Raw genomic sequence first — 23678 nt, 5'->3', positions numbered from 1 at the left:
AATTGAAGTCGCTGACGATCAGTACTCGAGTGATTAATCACCATTTGGGCAATTAGATCGCGGAAGTCCTGCGGAAAAGAAGGCATGTATAGAGGTGGTCGATAGACGACAACACAGGCAAGAGAAGAGAGTTGGGCTTCTAATTTGATTGTAAGGATTTCTGTGTGCGCTATTTGTGTAGTTGTAAGCATGGAGAATTGAAGCTTTTTGGGAACTATGGCAACTACTCCACAGCCCATTCTGCCTGCATCCCTATCAGCGTGGAGCAGGTAATAGGGTTCCTCGATAGCAGTCAAAATATCCGGGGAGGAATCAGGGGAAAGCCATGTTTCGGTCAGAAACAGAATATCCGGCTTGTGTCTGTCGATCAGGGAAAATAACTATCTGGTGTTTACCCAGAGATCGAGTATTAAGGTAGTAAATAGATAGGTCGTGATCCTTGTTCACGTGAGGAATGGGCTCCATTGCAGCTTTAGTGGGTGGAGCAGTAGCAGTGGGTGTTGCGGTGTTAGGCTGTGAGGGCATCAATGTAGATGAGCTAGGGATAAAGGGATAGAAGCCCCTGCTGCTCTAAGGAGTAGAGTAAAGCATAGTCTATCCCGAAGTTGGTCTGCAGAGATTTCAGCCTATCAGCTGAGTATGTTACGGGTCGGGCGTGGTGGCTGGCCCCTAGCCCTGGTCTGTGGCGGACGGGCGCAGACGGGCTTGCCTTTAACGCACCTTCTAGCATGTGTATAATTAATTGTGCCTAGATAGCTTCACAATGACATGCAAACAATTAATGTGATTCTTCTGTGCCCAAATAGGTTTCCCTTGTCATGCATGTCCCCTGCACTATTTAACATGTATGTTGCCTTGTATGTCCTGTGCCCAGAATATTTCACATTGGTGTGCTAAAGCAAACGATAATCAGGCCAGCTACGTCGTATCAGACGCAAGTACAGAACATGCAGTTCAAGCTGGCAAGCTTTTCTGATTAAAGCCATGGGGCTGCTGCCGGTGGAAGGTAAAGAACCAGGGCAATAGCAAACCTGATGCCACGCATAAAAAAAAAGGAAAAGGAAAATTAGACAATCTTCCCAGGTGTCATAGATCAGACTATCAAAATGCTTGTTTCTAGACGGCAGCAGCCCAGCTGATGGCATGCAGCATTGCTCATATTTCAACTCGCATTTTTCAACCAATTATCTGCTTAGTGTGTGAATACCTGGGCGATTTTTACTTATACGTTAACCCGGGGCGACACACAAGAGCTGAGCATACACCAAACTATGTAACAAGACAAACCAGGAGCGCACATAATCTTAAACAGCCATGTCAAACACACCCGCTGTGGAAGCAATAGAAAAACGAGTGCACATAAGCGCAGCTGAAGCAGCGTATGTCGTGCCTGCAGGAAGAAAAACTAAAGAAAGTAGTGCTTACTGACTAAACAGGTACTGTGTAACAACCAAAGTGAAATCGACAGTCATCATGGGAGGTAAAAAACAAGGTCTCGCCTTTGCAAAAGTTAGAGATATTGGCATCGTAAATGACAAAATGTGTATTTGTGTTGGTTTTGAAAACAAATAAATGTCATTGTCCTTTACACAGCCACCCACACAGCCCCCCCCGCCACACACACAGAGCCACACACACACACACAGCCACACACACACAGAGCCGCACACACACAGAGCCGCACACACACAGAGCCACACACACACACACACCCAGCCACACACACACACACAGAGCCACACACACAGAGCCACACACACACACACAGAGCCACACACACAGAGCCACACACACACACACACAGAGAGAGCCACACACACACACACAGAGCCACACACACACACACACACACACAGAGCCACACACACACACACACACACACAGAGCCACACACACACACACACACACAGAGCCACACACACACACACACACACAGAGCCACACACACACACACACACACACACACAGAGCCACACACACACACACAGAGCCACACACACACACACACAGAGCCACACACACACACACACACAGAGCCACACACACAGAGCCACACACACACACAGAGCCACACACACAGAGCCACACACACAGAGCCACACACACACACACACACAGAGCCACACACACACACACACAGAGCCACACACACACACACAGAGCCACACACACACACACACACAGAGCCACACACACACACACACAGAGCCACACACACACACACACAGCCACACACACACACAGCCACACACACACACACAGAGCCACACACACAGAGCCACACACACACAGAGCCACACACACACACAGAGCCACACACACAGACACACACAGACACACACACACAGAGCCACACACACACACAGAGCCACACACACAGACACACACAGACACACACAGACACACACACACAGAGCCACACACACACACAGAGCCACACACACACACAGACACACACACACAGAGCCAGAGACAGACAGAGCCAGACAGAGCCCCCCACACACACACACAGAGCCAGAGACAGAGCCAGACACAGACAGAGCCAGACACAGACAGAGCCAGACACAGACAGAGCCACACACAGACAGAGCCACACACAGACAGAGCCACACACAGACAGAGCCACACACAGACAGAGCCAGAGACAGACAGAGCCCCACACACACACAGAGCCAGAGCCAGACAGAGCCCCACACACACACAGAGCCAGAGACAGAGCCAGACAGAGCCCCACACACACACAGAGCCAGACACAGAGCCAGACAGAGCCACACACAGGCAGAGCCAGAGACAGAGCCAGACAGAGCCACACACAGGCAGAGCCAGAGACAGAGCCAGAGACAGAGCCACACACAGGCAGAGCCAGAGACAGAGCCAGACAGAGCCACACACACACACAGAGCCAGACAGAGCCACACACAGACAGAGCCACACACAGACAGGGCCACACACAGACAGGGCCACACACAGACAGGGCCACACACAGACAGGGCCACACACAGACAGGGCCACACACAGACAGAGCCACACACACCCACACAGACAGAGCCACACACACCCACACAGACAGGGCCACACACACCCACACAGACAGGGCCACACACAGACAGAGCCACACACACCCACACAGACAGAGCCACACACACCCACACAGACAGAGCCACACACACCCACACAGACAGAGCCACACACAGACAGAGCCACACACAGACAGAGCCACACACAGACAGAGCCACACACAGACAGCCACACACAGACAGAGCCACACACAGACAGAGCCACACACAGACAGAGCCACACACAGACAGAGCCACACACAGACAGAGCCACACACAGACAGAGCCACACACAGACAGAGCCACACACAGACAGAGCCACACACAGACAGAGCCACACACAGACAGAGCCACACACAGACAGAGCCACACACAGACAGAGCCACACACAGACAGAGCCACACACAGACAGAGCCACACACAGACAGAGCCACACACAGACAGAGCCACACACAGACAGAGCCACACACAGACAGAGCCACACACAGACAGAGCCACACACAGACAGAGCCACACACAGACAGAGCCACACACAGACAGAGCCACACAGACAGAGCCACACACAGACAGAGCCACACACAGACAGAGCCACACACAGACAGAGCCACACACAGACAGAGCCACACACAGACAGAGCCACACAGAGCCACACACAGACAGAGCCACACACCCACACAGAGAGCCACACACACCCACACAGAGAGCCACACACACACAGACAGAGCCACACACACCCACACAGACAGAGCCACACACACCCACACAGACAGAGCCACACACACCCACACACACACAGAGCCACACACACACACACAGAGCCAGAGACAGACAGAGCCAGACAGAGCCCCACACACACACACACAGAGCCAGAGACAGAGCCAGACAGAGCCACACACAGACAGAGCCAGAGACACAGAGCCAGACAGAGCCCCACACACACAGAGCCAGAGACAGAGCCAGACAGAGCCCCACACACACACAGAGCCAGAGACAGAGCCAGACAGAGCCCCACACAGACAGAGCCACACACAGACAGAGCCACACACAGAGCCAGAGACACACACAGACAGAGCCACACACAGACAGAGCCACACACAGAGCCAGAGACAGAGCCAGACAGAGCCACACACAGACAGAGCCAGAGCCAGACAGAGCCACACACACACACAGAGCCAGACAGAGCCACACACAGACAGAGCCACACACAGACAGGGCCACACACAGACAGGGCCACACACAGACAGGGCCACACACACCCACACAGACAGAGCCACACACACCCACACAGACAGAGCCACACACAGACAGAGCCACACACAGACAGAGCCACACACACCCACACAGACAGAGCCACACACAGACAGAGCCACCCACACACAGAGCCACACACACACCCACACAGAGACAGACAGAGCCACCCACACAGAGACAGACAGAGCCACCCACACAGAGACAGACAGAGCCACCCACACAGAGGCAGACAGAGCCACCCACACAGAGACAGACAGAGCCACCCACACAGAGACAGACAGAGCCACACACACAGAGACAGACAGAGCCACACACACACACACAGAGCCACACACACAGAGATAGACAGAGCCACACACACACACACACACACAGAGCCACACACAGACAGAGCCAGAGACAGACAGAGCCAGAGACAGACAGAGCCAGAGACAGACAGAGCCAGAGACAGACAGAGCCACACACAGACAGAGCCACACACAGACAGAGCCACACACAGACAGAGCCACACACAGACAGAGCCAGAGACAGACAGAGCCACACACAGACAGAGCCACACACAGACAGAGCCACACACAGACAGAGCCACACACAGACAGAGCCACACACAGACAGAGCCACACACAGACAGAGCCACACACAGACAGAGCCACACACAGACAGAGCCACACACACCCACACACAGACAGAGCCACACACCCACACACAGACAGAGCCACACACACACACACAGACAGAGCCACACACACCCACACAGAGACAGACAGAGCCACCCACACAGAGACAGACAGAGCCACACACACAGAGACAGACAGAGCCACACACACAGAGACAGACAGAGCCACACACACAGAGATAGACAGAGCCACACACACAAAGAGACAGACAGAGCCACACACAGACAGAGCCACACACAGACAGAGCCACACACACCCACACACAGAGCCACACACCCACACACAGACAGAGCCACACACACACACACAGACAGAGCCACACACACCCACACAGAGACAGACAGAGCCACCCACACAGAGACAGACAGAGCCACACACACAGAGACAGACAGAGCCACACACACAGAGATAGACAGAGCCACACACACAAAGAGACAGACAGAGCCACACACAGACAGAGCCACACACAGACAGAGCCACACACAGACAGAGCCACACACAGACAGAGCCACACACAGACAGAGCCACACACAGACAGAGCCACACACAGACAGAGCCAGAGACAGACAGAGCCAGAGACAGACAGAGCCAGAGACAGACAGAGCCAGAGACAGACAGAGCCAGAGACAGACAGAGCCACACACAGACAGAGCCACACACAGACAGAGCCAGAGACAGACAGAGCCACACACAGACAGAGCCACACACAGACAGAGCCACACACAGACAGAGCCACACACAGACAGAGCCACACACAGACAGAGCCACACACAGACAGAGCCACACACAGACAGAGCCACACACCCACACAGCCACACACCCACACACAGACAGAGCCACACACACACACACACAGACAGAGCCACACACACACACACACACAGACAGAGCCACACACACACACACACAGACAGAGCCACACACACCCACACAGAGACAGACAGAGCCACCCACACAGAGACAGACAGAGCCACCCACACAGAGACAGACAGAGCCACACACACAGAGACAGACAAAGCCACACACACAGAGATAGACAGAGCCACACACACAAAGAGACACACACAGAGCCACACACAGACAGAGCCACACACAGACAGAGCCACACACAGACAGAGCCACACACAGACAGAGCCACACACAGACAGCCACACACAGACAGAGCCACACACAGACAGAGCCACACACAGACAGAGCCACACACCCACACACAGACAGAGCCACACACCCACACACAGACAGAGCCACACACCCACACAGACAGAGCCACACACACAGACAGAGCCACACACACACAGCATAATTCTAAGAGCCAATGTAGTTAAAACATTACTTGTGAAGAAGCATCCGGGGCACCGTGGAGACCCCGACAGCTCATTTGCTTACGTGCCCCCTCCCCCAATGAGTTAATACGCTCAGCCTCCTGGTCCAACCAGTCATGGCCCACAGCCACTTTCTATCTCAGTCTACTCCGAACAGTCATGGCCTACAGCCACTATCTATCATAAAGTTAGCGCAGACAGACGTGAACAGGGAATGTGCGATCGATCTACAGATGGGTATTGCACATTCCTGGGTGGATCTTGTGCACTGGCACACAGGCAAGAGGAGGGACCCCGCGTAGACATGAAGAGGGAACGTGTGCTCTCCAGACATCTACTCAGACACACCAAGTGATATAAACACAGTAGCTAGTGACACACAGACATCTACTCACAGACACATCAAGTGAGTGATACACAGTATCTGTTGAGACAACTAGCAAGCACGGACACACAGACTACCCTACCTTATACTGACACAGTCAGCGCCTGCTAGACAATATACTCTCAGACACATCTAACGGTGCAAACGCTGTGCCTGATGACCCCCTCGGAATCTTCTGACAAGGACACGCGTGTACGGCAAACACAACCCTCAATACACCAATGCGGAGGTGTTGTGTCGGGGAATTGTGGTGACTCTGTGGTTGTGATGCTTTAGTTCATGAACATGGTGTCTATCAGTAGACTTGTAATATAGCGCGTGGTGCCACTGCTCGGCGGTGCTGCTGCTAGGTGCTGCACAGCCTGCTCAGGGTCACAGTGGCACGCGGGTTCGTTAGCCTGTACCCTGGGGCGTTGCACGAGTGCGTATGCATAAGAGCGTGTGTGCGTGAGAGATGCATGCGTTCGCCGTGACCCCTGCCAGAGCCTGCAGTTTCTCCCCAGTCCCTTGGACCCGCACAGACTAATGCCCCCCCACCTATCCCCCTTTGCCCCCCCTCACCTAGCACCTTGTCAGATGCACACAATGCGAGCCGGAGTTAGAAACGCCGCACATTACATGTTCGTGTCACCGTTGTCTGCTACGATGTTTCCAAAGCGCTAAGAAGTGGTGCTGAGGCATTAGATGTATATATTAAACAAAAACAGACATTTATGGTCGCCTAATCTTTTGATATTTCGGGGACAGCTTAGAAGAGTCCGGGCCACCCTGCAGTGCTGTCTGGCGTAGGGGTGTACATGTCGCTCAGATCGCCACCCTGCCCGCCCCAGCCCTGCATGCATTCTTCTAGCGTCGGGGTTCTTACTCAAAATCGCCGTTTCAGCTCCGAACTCTTAAAAGTTCAAAAGGAAAATACAAAAATAGGTCCTCTAAATCTTAAGACATGATTGTGGAAGCGTTGTAAATATGACACGTCAGCTCGCCCGAACAGAGAGCTCACAACACAAATAAAAAAGACACAAGGTACACGTCAGTAATGTAAACGATATAACATTGAAAACGGCGACAATGTTAATAAGTCACCTTCATAAATATTATTGCATATTGAATTATCAAACAAAACAGTGTGGCTTAAACTTCTGCTCGAATGGCAAATAATTTTACGCAATTCATCAATATATTCAAATGCAAGCTTTACCTTCTAAGGAACAGCCATAACATCGGTGAAAGGCATTTGTTTTATTCTTTTCTCAAATTTAATTGAATACTTAATAGCTTTTGATGAATAAATTTACAACGAGCGCCACAGGGTATCTTTAAAAAAAAAAAAAAAAAATAGCACCATGCAAAGAATTACAAATGTTGGGAACGGGGCGTGGCTAGTAGCAGAGCATGGCTGCAGCCTAGAGGACGAGCTCTGTAGTTAGAGCGGCCTCTCCACAAATCCCTACATACATCCGAGTGATTTCAGGTCTGTCGGAGGGACCAGACGCCCAGGACCGGGCGGTAACGGCGGCAGTAACTCCGGCTTTAATCGGATGCCGGGCGGTGAAGTTAACGCTGGGCGCTCCTGTGGCCTGCACGACGACCAGGATCCGGGGTCTGCCGGCTCAGAGGAGCCAGACAGGAAGCGTCAGTAGCCTGGGCGAGTCTTGCCAGAAGTGATCGGCTATCTGGGAGTGGAGCCGCTACAGTCGAGAAAACAGCGGACAGAGTGAGCCGGCACAGTTTTAAAGAGAGGATTCTGTAGCGGTGGAGAAGCGGAGGTGAGAGCTCCGTGAAGAATAGCCGGACTGCGGGCCACGGACGATAGAGCCGCCGTAAAGAGCGAGCCGCCATCTTCAGGAACCGCAACCAGCCCGTGGGGTGAGCAGAGCCTCTCTGCAGTACTAGGTGGTAGCGCGATCAAATTGAAGAGGGGGCGCAGCGGCCAAGAAAGACAATTGAATTAAAGAGGGCCCCCGGAACTGGCTCTAGCCGCAAAACTGAGTCCCGGGATCTGACACCGCAGCACACAAGCGGGTAGAAGGGCACCGGCTGATCGCTGCCCGGTCGGAGTCGCATGCTCTGAGCCGAGCTAGCCCACCCAGACATCGTGGGTACTTGACGGCACCGGTGGTCTGAGGGGAATTATGCCGGCAGCCGAGAGGTGGTAACAAAGCACTCCAGTGGCCTGATGCACTGTGGGATCTGCAGGCGTCGCAGCGCGCAGCCCCGAACAGAGAGTGGAGCAGTGACGACTGCCTAGGGGGCACACATAGTAATAAAGCAAAGTAACGAGCAGGAGCCTCTATGAGCAACCTTGGGGACTAGTAAAAGCTGACACTCAGCCTGCATGCTGAGATCTATCCTGCCCTGGAGTGCACCGACAAGGGAAATACCTGCGGTGGCCTGCTCGGCTGCGTCATATTTGTTAGGCGATTGAGAAGGTGTTGTGTGGGCACCTGGGCGGCGGTGGGTCAGGGTGGACGGTGACACGCCAGCCTCAACCCGGAGGTCGAAGAAGATCACTAGACAAACACACCATAGTGGACGACAAGATGGCAGGAAAGGGTTCCAAAGGTGGTACGACGCAAGCCCGCCATGAGAAATATGCCTATGAAAAGGGAGTCTCCTCCCCAACAGACAAAAGACCACCCAGCGGAAAATCAACGGACGGAACAGGAGGAAAAAAGGCGACACCGGATGAAGTTCTGCGAACATTGACACAGGTACAGACTACAGTGGACTCGATTTCTACCGAGATCACCCTAATAAGAGCGGACTTCCATAAAATGTCGGAGAAGGTGAGCTCGCTGGAGGTAATTACGAAGTCATTGGTGGAAGATGTGTCAGAGCTGCAGACGGCAATGGAACGAATAACAGCCGAGAATAAAGTGTTGAAAGAAAAGCTAGATGACCAAGAAGGGCGCTCCAGAAGAAACATAAGAATCCTGGGGGTTCCAGAATCTGAAGGTACTAGAGCGACGGATCTATTCGTGGAAGACCGGATCAAAACGAAACTCCAACCTAAAGGCCTGTCCACCTTCTTCTCGGTTGAGAGGGCACACAGAGTACCGGGTGGCCGGTCAAAGCCGGGAGCGGCCCCCAGGCCCATTCTGGCAAGACTGTCACTTTCGCGACAGGGACGCCATCCTGCAGGCAGCAAGGGTGTCTCCTCCTGTTAAAATACAAAATTCGACACTGGCCTCTTTACCGGACTATACGGCGGAGGTCGCCCGGCGCAGACTAACGTTCTTGGATGTTAAAAGAGAGTTAAGGGCGAGAGAGATTCCATATTCAACGATTTTTCCGGCCAGGTTGCGAGTAGTAGCAGATAACAAGACTTGGTTTTTCGACACACCTGAAATAGCCCAGGACTGGCTGGAGGGGTGGAGACCGGTCACTCAGCCCAGCCGCTCGAACAGGACACATGGAGATCGGCACGCAGGGGATTGTGCAGGCTCCCAGGTTTCAGGACGCGAAGAGGTGGAATGTGCACCAGTGAGAGAAAGTGTCGACAAAGACCCTGGGACAGAGCAGTAACCACCCGGTGGGTAAAGAACAATTGTTGAACATGCTAACTGCCTAACGGACTGCCATTGGACACTGGGCGGAGGGCCTCCGAAGAGGGTAAGAGGCCACCGACTTCAGGGTGTTCCTCACCTCAACGAGCAAGTATTTTGTATGAAGGGTGGGTTAAGCACTCTGCTAAGTTGGGGGGGGGGGTGGGGGGGCTAGAAGTCCGTGTAGCAACGGGGCAGGGGGGGGGAGGGGGGTAGTTATTGACTTTCACACCTCAGAGCAAGGGGTATTGTTTATTGAAAAGTTGACTCAAAGTAGAAAGGTACGTCGCGAGGTCACTGACATAAAGAAGACTAAGCTACAGAAGGGACCACATGGGTACTCACCCACAGCGCACATGGGTGCCTCACTCCAAGATGGACATGGCACAGTGCATACAGGCTGACACCCCAAAGAGGTCCTCGAACAACACCAGTGACACCCCTACAGTTAATGTCATGGAATGTACGGGGTCTGGGGGATAAGATTAAGCGGGGACTGGTTATGCAGGGCATTAGGAGAGCGAATCCGGCCTCGGTTCTTCTCCAGGAGACACACTTGGTGGGCACTGCTAGTCAGGCATTAGATAGGAGGGGTTATCATATGATAGTACACTGAGTTCACCTCCGGATCACGCGGGATGGGTATTCTGTTGCGAAAATCGTCCCAGTTTATACTTCAGACTACCCAAACGGACGACCAGGGCCGCTTTGCGGCTGCACATGGACAATGGGAGGGCAAACCACTAACCATACTGTCTGTTAACATTCCGCCAGCGTTACATACCAAACCGTTTCCTGACCTGGGGAAGTTCCTCCTGGAACTCCCAGAGGGCGATCTGGTTATAGGGGGAGACTTTAATGCGGTTGCACATAACACACAGGATAGATTCCCGGTTCGAACAGACTCCTGGTCCCTCCAGATTCAGTGATTTTCTAGAAGCGCAAGGGCTGGTGGACATATGGAGAAGCTTGCACCCCAATGAGAAACAATACACTTATTACTCTGCTACGCATAATAGTTTGTCCCGCATAGACTATTTCCTCACTTTGGGCGACGGCCTCCTCACCATAGAAGAAATGCAGATTAAACCTAGGGGAATATCAGATCATTCGCCACTAACTTTAACTTTATCATGCCCGGAGAGGGCCCACAAAAGAATGTATCAGATACGCCCGGGATATCTTAAGGTACCGGCTATAAGAAAGGAGCTAAAAAAGGCGACCGAGTACTATTTTGCAGAAAACGCGGCCTCAGTAGAGTCCCCTACGATTCTATGGGAAGCCTACAAAACAGTTCTGAGAGGACAAGCCATGTCGACCATAGCGGGGTACAAATACACTCAAAGGAGGGAATTATCAGAGCTAGAGTCAGACCTTACTGAGGCAAACACAGCACACATGGCGGACCAGACGACGGACACGCTAAACTCGCTTTAACTTTGTCAACAACTGCATGACGATCATCTAAAGCGACGGGCAATAGAAACATAGCGGCAACCACACATAAAATATATGACGTAGGGGATAAGGCAAATAAACTTTTGGCTTGGTTGGAAAAAAAAGAAGGGAGGTAGTAGGAGTATACTACAGCTGAAGGATAAGAACGAGATAATGCACACACGCCCAGCGGCAATAATTGAGACACTGGCGGACCACTTTCAGGAGGTGTATGCCCCTGAAGTTGAGGTAACGGAGGAAATAGCGATAGCGGCACTCTATGATGTACCAACGCCGACTCTGTCGCAGGACGCAGTAGATGAGCTTGACACAGATTTTACGATCTTTGGCCATCAATGCGATACATTCCGGAAAGGCGATGGGCTCTAACGGAATCCCTATTGAATAGTATAAGGCAATGTCAGAGACACTATGTACATGGCCAGTAGGGGGTGGGCTTAGAGAGCCTTGACCGGGAGATTCTACCTCTCGAACAACGACAGGCAACCATTGCGGCGATCCCGAAGCCGGGCAAGCCACCCAATGAATGCGGATCATATCGCCCGATATCGCTCCTCAACGTGGAAGCCAAAATTCTGGCGAAACTGCTGGACACCAGGTTAATGCCACACCTCAAACAACTGATCCACCCAGATCAATCAGGCTTTATGCCACATAGGAGTACAGCGTTGAACCTCCGTAGAGTACATGGAGCGGTGGCGGGAGTGCCACTGCTGACAGAACCGGCGGCCATCCTATCATTGGATGCCAGGATGGCATTCGATATGGCGGAATGGCAATATCTTTTCGTGGTACTGGCCCACATGGGCTTCGGCCCCAAGTTCATCTCCTGGATACGGCTCTTCTACAATAGTCCGGTGGCATAAGTGAAGACTAGCGGTCACATCTCCCGCGAGATACCGCTGAATAGAGGGACAAGGCAGGGATGCCCGCTCTCACCTTTGCTGTTCGCAATAGTCTTGGAGCCACTGGCCACAGTCCTTAGAACCACCCCATTACTTAGGGGGATCGATGGGGGGAAAACTGGGAAGATAGAGTCTCCCTCTATGCTGATCTATCTGACGGACCCAGAGAAGGGTATCCCAGAACTCTTGGCGCTGTGTGAAAGGCACGGACAGGCATCTGGATACAAAATCAACTAGCCGAAATCAGTGATCTATGAGCTGAGAGGTCCCTCTCCAATTCTTCCCAGTGATTGCCCACTAGCAATAGCAGACACCTCATTCAAATACTTGGGGATACACGTAACACTGCAGATTTCTACGAGCGGAATCTATTGCCACCGCTAAACCGATTGAGGAGTGATGTCTGACACTGGAAGGCCCTTCCTCTGACACTGCTAGGGAGGGCAGTACGGTATAAAATGATGGCACTGCCACGGTTCTTATACGTGCTGGAGAATGCACCGAGTTTGGTACCACCACTATCTCCAGAGCGTGACGGCAGTAGTGACTGGCTTGCTGTGGGGCGATCTCCAGCTCGGATAGTGCATCTGAAGCTCAATAGAAGCTGGTACGATGGTGGGATAGCCCTGCCTAATATACAATTATATTATTGGGCGGCACAACTTAAAGTTCTCAACCAATGGTTACATGCCCCGCAGGAAGACCTGGCCTACCAAGTGGACAGAGCGCAGGTGAGGCTTAAATTGGGGGAGGGGGGTCATAACGAAACTAACACCTTTGTGGGACACTAAGGCGCTGGGTCATCTGCGGCACAGCAAAGGATTCACTCAATGGGACAATATAGGAATTTCCACAGTGGGGGACATGTGGTCAAAAGACGGGGTGGTCCCGTTCTCGCACCTCCAACAACACTATAACCTGGGTCCCAACGAAACCTACCGATATGTTCAAATTAGGAATGCACTAATGGCAGTGATATTAGCAGGCACCAATGTCCTGAAGTCCTCTCCACTGGAGGACCGCCTGCTCACTGAATACATGCAGACTAGAACCACCCCCCTCACATACCGTAAACTGTTGAATAACCTGCCAGACCCCTTAGATAAGCTGCAGAAGAAATGGGTGAGCGAACTGGGGGACATGGATGAGATGGGATGGAATGTAGCACTGGCGTCCCCGAGAGAAGCGGGCATTTCGGCAAGGTTTCGACTGGTGCAGCTTAAGATCCTACACCGGATATACTTCACGAGAACAACGCTACATAAACTACACAGGGCGGAACACCCGTAATGTCTTAGGGGCTGTGGAGGAAGGCACATTCTTATATACACTCTGGGAGTGCTCAATTGTCGCAAACTATTGGCGACAAGTGATCCGCACCATCTCTCAAACTCAAGAAGCAACACTTGTACCTGACCCTCGTATATGCTTGCTAAATGTGTGGGGCCCTAATGAACTGACACGTCAGGGTCAATTGTGGGTTTCATTGTCGCCAAACGAGATATAGCACAGAAGTGGGGGGCGGTGGAAACGCCGACTTTGGCCCAGTGGTGTAGGAATATGGACGCGCTTATGGTGACTGAAAGGGCGGTATATGAAATGAGAGCTAACCCGCGCAAATGGAATAAGGTGTGGTTACCCTGGAATATTTACCGGGGAGATCTGTGTGAACCTGTCAGAAGAAGACATGGAAAGCTCAGAAGATGAGGGGGAAGAGGGATGAAGAGCCCTAATCAATATTCAATAACAGTGGGAGGCCGGAAAGTCAGAAGCCATTACAATGACCAGACAGGTACATGAGGGGACACTCAGGGTAGGGATGAGTAATGTATGCACTCAGACTGGCCACAAGTAGAAAAAAAATCAGGTAGCTAGGTGCGATACTGTATGAAGTCTACAACACTATTGAGTCGCAAGTTGGGTTATCGATCGGTCTGTGCCCATATACAAGTACGTGAGTGTGTTTATATATACACCATAACGGAGCCTTGGAAGAGCGTGTGGCACTCGCCGTGTTTACTCGCCCGCCGCCATGCCTCCCTGGTCTGGCAGGTTATTCAACAGTTTACGGTATGTGAGGGAGGTGGTTCTAGTCTGCATGTATTCAGTGAGCAGGCGGTCCTCCAGTGGAGAGGACTTCAGGACATTGGTGCCTGCTGGTATCACTGCCATTAGTGCATGCCTAATTTGAACATATCGGTAGGTTTCGTTGGGACCCAGGTTATAGTGTTGTTGGAGGTGCGAGAACGGGACCACCCCGTCTTTTGACCACATGTCCCCCACTGTGGAAATTCCTATATTGTCCCATTGAGTGAATCCTTTGCTGTGCCGCAGATGACCCAGCGCCTTAGTGTCCCACAAAGGTGTTAGTTTCGTTATGACCCCCCTCCCCCAATTTAAGCCTCACCTGCGCTCTGTGCCATAGTGTCACTGTGTGCTTGGTTGGACCCATTAGTTTCGCCGCCAACCCCTTGTGGTATAGTGGCGCCAGTAAACTGTGTGTGCGCCCAGCTGCGCTCTGTCCACTTGGTAGGCCGGGTCTTCCTGCGGGGCATGTAACCATTGGTTGAGAACTTTAAGTTGTGCCGCCCAATAATATAATTGTATATTAGGCAGGACTATCCCACCATCGTACCAGCACCATTTCGCAGGTGGATAATTGGCAAGTTAAAGATTTGCCCTGCCTCCCTGGCAGGGGTCCCCAGGCCCCCGTCCACCCCCTTGCTCGCTGCTGCTATCAGGTATCTGCAGTTTGATTTCAGATCAAAGCCGCCCCTCTGGCTAATAGTTGATGCCTTCCCATTGATCTGGGTTCGATGCAGACGAGTTCTGCCCTAATATGAGCCGCGGGCCCTGTGCACCGGCATCCTCACAGCTCCCCTCCCGCCCTAGGATATGAAGCAATGCGCTGAGGCTCGGAGAGCTGGGGAAAAACTGCAAACCCTTTCAACTTCTGCAAACGCTGCCTCCAGATATCTAAATTGATAATTAATGACAATGAATAATTAAAAATATCGATTTAACTTGCAACATATCCTTTCAGATCGAACAGATCTACCTCTGCGTCTGCTCACAAAGTCCCCCCTCTCTGCGTTTTGGGGCAGAATTAGCATTTTAAACGAAGGAGGTGCATTAACCTGCGAGGAGTTCAAGGCAAAACCAAGGAGGACCTAGAATGTTCCTTCCCACGCCCTATTTTCGCATATAAAAAGAACCGCAGTCTGGGCCAACAAATTGTGCGAGCAGACCTCCCGAAGTCCCCACCCAAACATGATCTCCGAGCACTATGGGACATGAAACCGGTTGAGGGACACCATAGGTGCGGGAACTGTGTTTCGTGTGCCAGTACTGTTGAGGGCACTGAGTTCCAACACCAAGGAATAAAATGGAAACATCTTGGGTTTTCAAATTGTAAAACCAAAAATGTCATTTATGCCCTGATCTGTCCCTGCTCTAGGCTTTATATAGGGAAAACAAACCAGCAGGTTAATCTCCGAATAGGACAGCATAGATCAAGGATCAAAAAGAGAGTATTAACAGCTCCGGTGGTAGAACATTTCATCGAGATGTCCCATAATGAGAATGACTTCAAGTGGACTGTTCTACACACCATGAGCCACGTGCAGCGCCCTGCGGACATCGAAAAAATGTTACTTGAAAAAGAAGCTTACCTTATATTGAAATTCAATTGTACCATGACTGGCCTTAACATGTCTGAACTGTCAAGAATCTGAGACTTTGTGCCACACTGCCGTTTTGTCAGCATTATGCCCCATTGCCACCATGCATGATTCTACCCGTCTGGCTCTGATACAAATCAGTTTAAGAATGTCACCAAGACAAGTAACGATGAGGCAACCTGTGCACTTCACAGAATTCCAATAGCGTGCAGCTTCATATTCACCTGATGTAGCTTGCCAAATAATCCACTACGGTCCATTTTGATTGCACTACAACAGGTTGTGCACCACAAATCCCAGAATGCACTGTTCCCCAAGTAGCATTCCCTTAAGTATGGTAGAAATGGCTGCCGCCCCTTTTGACTAACAGCGAGCGACAGAGCAGCATCGGGACCAAGCAGTGCAAGTAAAAGATTATAGAGGCGAGCTGAACACACGGTTGTGCCGGCCTGCTTCGAATATCACATCTTGTGTGCCTCCCGTATATTAATCACCCGCGCGTCTTTTCAGATCACGCCGGTTCCGTGACTGCAAAGCGCTGAGTTTAACTAAGTGACCGTGATTTCCTACAGCCCCGGCTGGGGCCGCGGACTGGGGGCGAGAGGTGGTGCCGCATTCAGCAAGAGTGAAGGTACGTGCGATAATCTATTTCGGCGTACTGATAAAATCTTAAAGTGTGTCAACACTCTGTGTGCATTTTGTAAACTATTTTACACTCATTCAGTACATTGCTCTCACAGGCACAAGGGAGAATTATCCGCTGCCTCGCAGTGAAGAGCGTGACAGGTATGGCAACTTGGTCGATTTTAAAAATACCTATGTAACTATTTAAGTATCCTCCTATATGACAAATGGGTACGTATTTCCTACACAGGATTCAAAGAAAAGATATCCCTCCGCCCCCTCCTTTGGCCACAAGACCGCTTACACTAAGGTATGAATCTCTTAATTAGTTCCTAGTTTTTGCAAACAATTCATAGGGTGTCATGATACACCCAAGACCACACATTGTAAATACAGACAACACCTCTTGCTTCCCAGGTTGGTGCTGTCATTGAAGTATTCCTGGTTGTGTCCTGAATAAAGGATTTGGTCTACCCATAGAAACCTCCACAGGCCAACCGCGCAACAATACTCAGGTACTTTTAATTCTATCCAAACTGTGCTATCTTTTCAGAAGAGGCCATTTGGTTGTATTAAAACGGTTTTTTTTACATCCTAACAGAAGAATAACAAGAGCCCTGATGATAGTTTGGACACCCCCGGCCCAAACTTGAAACGCGTCGGCAACCCAGCAAGAGATAATCATATACATTGAATGTGTTTCAAAATATAATTGCCTTACGCTTTTTGCTCTTGTATTGAATTGGCTCTTTTCATAGATTGATTTGTTTTTGATAATTCGTTTGTATTTTACATATAAATGTCGCATTGTAATGTTTATGGTCTAGCACTGTGTTGTATATCGTTTGTGGGATGTAACACTTGAAATTTTCCTTTTCACACAGTTTGTAAATGTCATCGTGTTAATTTTGGTTTGTGTTAATTGTAAATAATTTTGCATGTTGTATTCTCTTTCTGCCAAGAAAAAAACTTGAAATAATCATTTAAAGAAAAGCTATAAATAAATATACCGGACCAAATTTAATGTCAATGTTTATTTGGTCCCCAGTGTAAAGTTATTGAGAGAGAGGGCACAGTTTGTTGTGTTGAACTGTCGGGAGACAGGCACACAGCACAATGAGGCACTCTGGGTGCAGAGGTAAAGGGGGGGGGGGGGGGGGGCGCGGCGTTAACCTGCGAGGAGTTCAAGGCAAAACCAAGGAGGGGATTTTACACTGAACAAAACAAGTTGTAGCCCAGAGCTTTTAAAACATTGCTGGCACGAGGGAGGGGGTGACGTGAAGACCCGAGCTGCTTAAAACAGCAGCCGACATATTGAGGAAACCTCTGCAATTGTCGCTGGCTGTCTTTCTCTCCAATGCAAAAACAACAGTTGATGGACAGAATGCAGAACAATGTCATACATTCACCCCAGTACAGAGATCTGGGCCTAAATCCATGGTTTTTTTTGCCCTCCCCACCCCCCAGTTCAGACATGGCCATATGCAAATCAGCCTTGACCCTGTGCCTCATGGAAAGAGTCCAACGTGAACTGCCAAGCCATGTCTTTCCTAGACAGGAATCAAGCATCCTAGGACCCGTTTCTGGCTATCAGCCGTGATAGCTTGACTCCAGTGGTGTGGAGAGCACGGGACTCCCGTCTGAGCATACCCATCCCACTCGGGGTGACAAATGCAAAAACAACAGTTGATGGACAAAATGCAGAACAAGGTCATACATTCACCCCAGTACAGAGATCTGGGCCTAAATCCATCGTTTTTTCTCTAAGCCATGTCCTTTTCAGACACGGCCTGGCTTACTGCTGCGGTAAAAGGTTCCTCATCTTCTTTATAGGGCGAAACAGATGGCCCCATAAAGATGATAAGAAAGCTTTTACTTCAGCAGTAAGTCAAGGAACCCAGTCTGAAAAGGACGGGCTTAGCGAGAAAGAAGAACGTCACTAGGACCTCCTTTCCAATGGCTTGCCACTGTTTAGGACGCCAGCCAATGGATAAGAGGGGCAGGGCTTAACCTCGCTAGTAGAAAATACCCTACCTCCTTAAATCTCGCCAGCTCGACTGCGCAGCCTTGCGCAGGCTGAGACCTAATGAAGACATGGAGGTACTAAGGAGGGACAAACAAGCCCATTTATGAATCAGAAACCAGCATTTAAGAAGGACAATGACACAAGCCAATGACAAATATGGGCAGACTGTAGGGGGCTCCGAGTGCATACTTAGATACTGCATGCCCCGCAGCAGCGCATGCGCTGACCAGGCTTGACCTAAAAAGTGAGGATGAAATGAATTCATAAAACTGTCCAAAATGGGCTCAAATACGAGACTGTAACCAGACCATATTTACTCCAAACAGGGAAACTGATTGCCACCCTTATCCATTTCTATCAGGTTATAAATTAGTCTACGTAAAGTAGTACTAAGTAAAAGATGCGTCAAATCACCTGGAAAACGAACATGTGTCTTCCTGCGGGGACTGGGCCGACTAGAACCGAATCAAGAACTTGGTCATACTCTTCACTTTCAGCCGATCCAACATAGATTATCTTCCACTCCAGATCTGAAACAATAAAGGCTACAGTTAGGACAAACCATCTAGTAAGTGCACTTAAGATCTGCAGTCTGTTCACAATTTGCAAGTACAGAAATAATCATGTTCAGCCAAGTACAAAAAGAATGCTGCGCAAACCAAATATTTGTAAAAAAAATATGTTATAATCATGACGAGAAACAATAAAATCAGAATACTATTCCTAAAGAGTACTTATATTGAACAATGTATAAAGTGGGTAAACAAATAACTGTAAGGCGATTGTTGCTGCTTCTATGCCTAAAAATTACGATGATAGGCTAATACCCAGGCTGTCTCCCCTCCTCTAGTATGCAGCAAAGCTGAATGGTACCATGACGGGGTATCCGCCAGACGTGACTGGTGTCCACCAAAGCACATTCGGGTGCTTAGCCAGCTATTATACCCTCACCACCCCAACCAGAAATTAGCACAAATAGTCCAAGTAACTACAAACTTGCAGACCAAGAGGGTTACACAGCATATCTGCTGCTCATACTCGCCCCCACCCCCCGACGAGACAGTTGGTACAAATCCTAGGTAGCAGGTGGAAAATTGTAGTTGGTGCCCATCAACTTTAACAAATCTCGAACTGGTCCACGATGGGCAAAGGGTGAACTGAAAGCTACACAACAAACTACCACAATCCAAAATGTGAAAAACTGATCACATGGCTGGTAACCCTAATCAGGGCAAGTTACTGCAGAGACACTATTTGTACACAAACATAGCACCCCACTGCCCTCTATGGAAGTACCACCGAAAAAGTGAGAATTTTCCAGCAGATTAAAGATGAGACATATGAACCCCCATACCGATTATTTTAATGTTTCCATCTCACTTGCCCTTATTTGTGTGAAGGTACGTTGAGTGGAGTAAAGTGATCTATATTTACTAAGGCGACATTCCATACGATGAATTTATACGACTCAAAGAAAACTTTATTATTGTGCCAGCAGAACAGCTTTATATTGTAACCACTACATCAAGCCCAAGGAGAAAGCAGATCAGCAATGAAGCAGAAGGTAAATTGTTGGAGCAGTGCAAACCTAAAACTATCTTAGTACAGGAGGAGTTGTGAACGTAAGTGTGGCAGAAGCAACTAAAAATAAATACTGTCAACACCAATAGGTCTGGCTTAAATGAGCAAATACAGGCCCGAACAAACGCAGTTTGCATGCGTTGCATACAAATGCTATTCAGCACATTAAAGCTAGCCCTTCTGGATTTGCCAATACTGGAACAAAACAAAGGATGGCTTTCTGCATATAGCGCACACAGGAGATAGAGGTAACTTGACACCAATGATTTAATATACTTTTCAGTATTATGCACTTTTCCGATGCCTCGTGCACCCCAATGGAAGCACTTTCTAGAGTGGAATGAAGCACGACACAGCCAATGGCATGTGGTGAGAAAAACACTTGAAGGTGGATACAAAGCTACGTATATTTTAACAATATGGCTATGCAGCCAGTATCACTAACAAAATGTAATCAATACCACTAATTCATGCATCCTTTCCAACAGCACAGGGGAGCCATTTGCTCCCGATATGTGAAGTGCACTTATCATAGGCTCCAATTTTATAAACAGCTGTGGGATGGACGTGTCCAACCTGCCAAAGTCAATCAGTCCAGTGAATGAAGTATCAAGAACAATGCCATGTTGGTGTGAAAAGTCTGACTGCACTCATGCCTATGCTTCACAGGCACGATCGCGCAAGTGCGACTCTACAAATAAATATACGAGTGCCTTTTCTTTTATAATTTACCAATCCGAAAATGGTCGAGATTAAAACAAAAATAAATAGTGAGCAAGCGAACTTACACACCCTCATTTATATATAATTATAAAAATAGGACTTCGGGGGACGCCGTGTAATGGATGTCATAAAGGATAGGACACAATCGGTAGTACAGGGAGATAAGCATTTGGGTGAAAGGAACTGAAGCACACACGCGAGGAGGAGCAACAAGGAGCACAATGGAGAGCAAATGCGCAGGGGAAAGAAGTACAACCGACAGAGCAACAGCATGGCATGATGGGTGCATACATACAGTTGGGAGAGCAAAATACAGAGCAGAGGGAAGCACGAGTGAGAACCAAAAAAAATGCGCTATCACGGGCTTCTTGATAATATATATATATATATTTTAAGTAGCTCCCTAAGAGCTAGCAGTGAAGGACACGCACACGTTACGCTTAGGGGAAAGGACAATGCAAGCTATCGAATAGAAGGCAAACGAGTGTGAAAATAAAATCAACAGGTGATGGGCAACGGGTGGGCTTTCAAAGTTCTTGGTAATCTGACAATAGGTCTTTTTCAGACAGCTGGTGCTGTCTTGTAGGCTCGACCGAAGATAATGTGCGGCGTTTGGACAGCTGCTTGCAGCTTACAATGCAGCATGGAAAATGAAGTCTGGCTCCAAGGTAAGGAGGACTATAGCCTCCAAGAAAATAGTATTTAAGCAAGTTGCACCCCCTATTTAAGTGCTGTGTGCACATATGCAGCTCTATATTTTGGCATGGGGGAAAAAGGAGGGGGTGTTCGCACAGTTGTTGAAGCAAATCTATCTCCTGCTCTCGATTCCGACATATAGGATCACTTACCAGGAATAAGCACAACAAGCACGCCATCGTGGATCACGGACCATGGGGAGGCAGGGTGTCCCACCATTCTTGACAGGGCCGGTAGATTAAGTCGTTGATTGGGCGGGGGAAGCCTTCAGAGCTGAATTGGCTACCAAGACCCCCAACTAGTCAGGATCTCTTAGTGAAGGACTGCTTCAAACTATTTTTCCCCATGAACGATTCTCCTCCGACTCAACGATGCACTTCGTCACCGATTATATTTCACTAGGAGGCAGGTGCTGATCTGCAGGTAGCTCGTCTAAGACACTCCAATGACGACTATCTGTTTCTCTCTCTCGTCGTAGAAAACTAGAGCTCGCTCACCATCGTGAGACTCAGGCCTGAAATTAATTACTAATCACAGTACTTGATAGGCAGGGCAAACATTTTATAAACGCCATGAAGGATTGCGAAATTCCCCATCCAATTCTTCCGTGTTAAAACTGGCAGTTCCTCGAAAATATGAACGGGAAAGGTGGCGCGGTCAGGCACCCAAGAGGAGAATTCCCCGTCAAGCAGGTCTAGGGGAGGCATTTTTCAGGTGGATCACTTACCGTTAATAAATCCTTCCTGTTAAGAGCTGTGTGGTATTTAAGAAGAAAGGTGGTCACTTACCATCAGATGATGTCATGCGTGGCATTTCTAGAAAGTGGGCACATTATGGGTTCACCAGGGAGTCACTCACCGTCAGGTAGGTCCTCCATACACTCGAAAGTTATCTCGAACTGGAAAGGGTTGGCGAAAGGACACGGGTTATCCAGCACCACTACGTTCTGGATCTGTACCTTGGCCATGACCGGAAAATGAACAAGTGTTCTAGCGCGGGAAACTCCTACTGATGCCCGCGCAGCGCTAAGTAACTGCACTAATGTCGCGTATATTTGTCCCGGTATAATTCTGCCAGGAACAACACGGTATTCTGGGCGCGTTAATCTGTGACCAGCAACGCAATTAACAACCAGGCTACGAGAACAGAGAAAGAATCTTCACCGCGCGCCAAAACCCCGAATACAAATAACAGAAAAACCGCGCAGGCAGCTACAGAGCCCACTTCCGCTCTCGCCCGCCCCACTGCCAACTCCAGCCAATCGCATCACCCTCCGCTTCAACGTAACCAGGCACTTAGAGGGATCCGAGTCTTATTATTGGGGACGGTGGGTGTGACGTTTTCCCCTTTCTTCTGCACGGAAGTTTCCGCCTCTTTTGGAGTATCTTGCGTCATCGATTGAAGGCGAGGCTCGAAACGCATATAGTGATTCAAGCCTCGATGCTATCACATGGAAAACCACACTTTGTCATTTTGGGCAGTGTCGAGTTTTTATTTGTACTAAAGTGCGCCCACAGGGCAGCGCAGGACCGGATTGGCTGACAGGCGGCTGTTTCTCATTGGTTGCTTCCGAAAATGCGCTCTTCCAAAACATTTTCCACCGCTCGCTAAAAAGGGGCGCAGGCAGTATAGTCCTTTGACTTAGAGACTCGTGCATGTTCCTAACCTTGTTAATGGTGTGTTTTATTGTTAATCAAAACAGTAGGTAGAGGATTGAGAGAAATAAAGAGAAATAGCCATTCATTGGAG

At 49.7% G+C, this 23678-nt stretch overlaps 1 protein-coding gene across 1 annotated transcript in view; it reads right to left on the bottom strand.

The window, feature by feature from the left end:
* The window catches only part of LOC147748391 (histone chaperone asf1b), a 42147-nt gene extending 18929 nt beyond the window's left edge, over window positions 1-23218 (bottom strand). The window contains exons 1-2 of the mRNA XM_086961133.1: window positions 22788-23218; window positions 19344-19459 (exon numbers count right to left, since the gene is read on the bottom strand). Coding sequence (XP_086817259.1) covers window positions 19344-19459; window positions 22788-22896 — 225 coding nt within the window. The 5' untranslated portion in view covers window positions 22897-23218. The remainder of the gene's footprint in view (window positions 1-19343; window positions 19460-22787) is intronic.
* Between the last annotated feature and the right edge of the window lie 460 nt (window positions 23219-23678).

The sequence above is a fragment of the Lissotriton vulgaris genome, chromosome 1_1 (assembly GCF_964263255.1).
Source record: "Lissotriton vulgaris chromosome 1_1, aLisVul1.2, whole genome shotgun sequence".
Taxonomy (NCBI): Eukaryota; Metazoa; Chordata; class Amphibia; order Caudata; family Salamandridae; genus Lissotriton; species Lissotriton vulgaris.
Note: the sequence above shows the minus strand (reverse complement) of the source record. Positions and strands in the feature narration are given on the sequence as shown.